Source organism: Alternaria postmessia (genome assembly GCF_024291825.1).
Source record: "Alternaria postmessia strain BMP 2775 chromosome Unknown scaffold_541, whole genome shotgun sequence".
NCBI classification, from domain to species: domain Eukaryota; kingdom Fungi; phylum Ascomycota; class Dothideomycetes; order Pleosporales; family Pleosporaceae; genus Alternaria; species Alternaria postmessia.
Window position 1 is genome coordinate 1 of NW_026260614.1, and position 784 is coordinate 784.

The window sequence follows — 784 nt, forward strand, 5'->3', positions numbered from 1 at the left end:
ACTGCGCCCCTGGGTGGACTCGTGTGGCTTGTTCATGAACAGGAGGATTTGAGACATGTGATACGTTTGCATGGTGGATGCGTACATGGGCATGGAGTACAAGACCTCAGTGAACATGGACGCATTATCGTTGGCGGAAATAGGCCCAGGTGCTTGCGAAGGAGCCCTGGCAAAAGGTTCGAATGTGACTGGGAGGTTGTCGTACCAGACCTGCAACTGCCTTTGCAGACTGAACCAGTGGTCGAGGAGGGCTCGCTGAGGAACGCCAGCCCATGACATCCCGGCTTCGGCGAGCACTTCATCGCTTCCAGCCATGAAGTTGACTAGCTTAGCCATGAGCCAGACAAGGGCGCTGCAGATGAGGTCTTCTCCCATCGTCCTGTCATTGCCCTTGGACAAGCCGCATGCTGTTGTGTTACCGGTCATGACATAGCCTTGATCATCGATCTCAAGGCCAGCTTCTCTCCACAATGCGAGGTCCTCAGTATCTAGCCTTGTGCTTGTCCTGTCGATGAAGGCTGCGAGCATATCCTGCCTGGCAATGTTCCAGAAGGCTGCTCGTCGAGCTTTTGAGGTGAAGCTGAAGCTTGCAGATGGCACAGACGATGGAGACGTTGGCCCTTGGACTGGCATGACATGTTCTTGTGGATTCGCAAGGAGCAGAGTTGCTATCAGTCAATCAGTCAGTTGTCAGTTCATCTTTGCGGTTCAAACTGTCAGTCTGGAGGTAGTGAACTGACCTGATTGACTGCCAAGACATTTTTTAGAATCGCGAACTGAGACT

The 784-nt window shown here is 52.8% G+C and overlaps 1 protein-coding gene across 1 annotated transcript; it reads right to left on the reverse strand.

Moving 5' to 3' along the window:
• Positions 1-85: 85 nt before the first annotated feature.
• J4E82_011754 (uncharacterized protein) lies at positions 86-633 on the reverse strand (the record flags this gene model as incomplete). The annotated part of the gene is made up of 1 exon (XM_051737943.1): positions 86-633. A coding segment is annotated over one exon (548 nt), but the record flags the coding sequence as incomplete, so codon positions are not given.
• Positions 634-784: the final 151 nt, after the last annotated feature.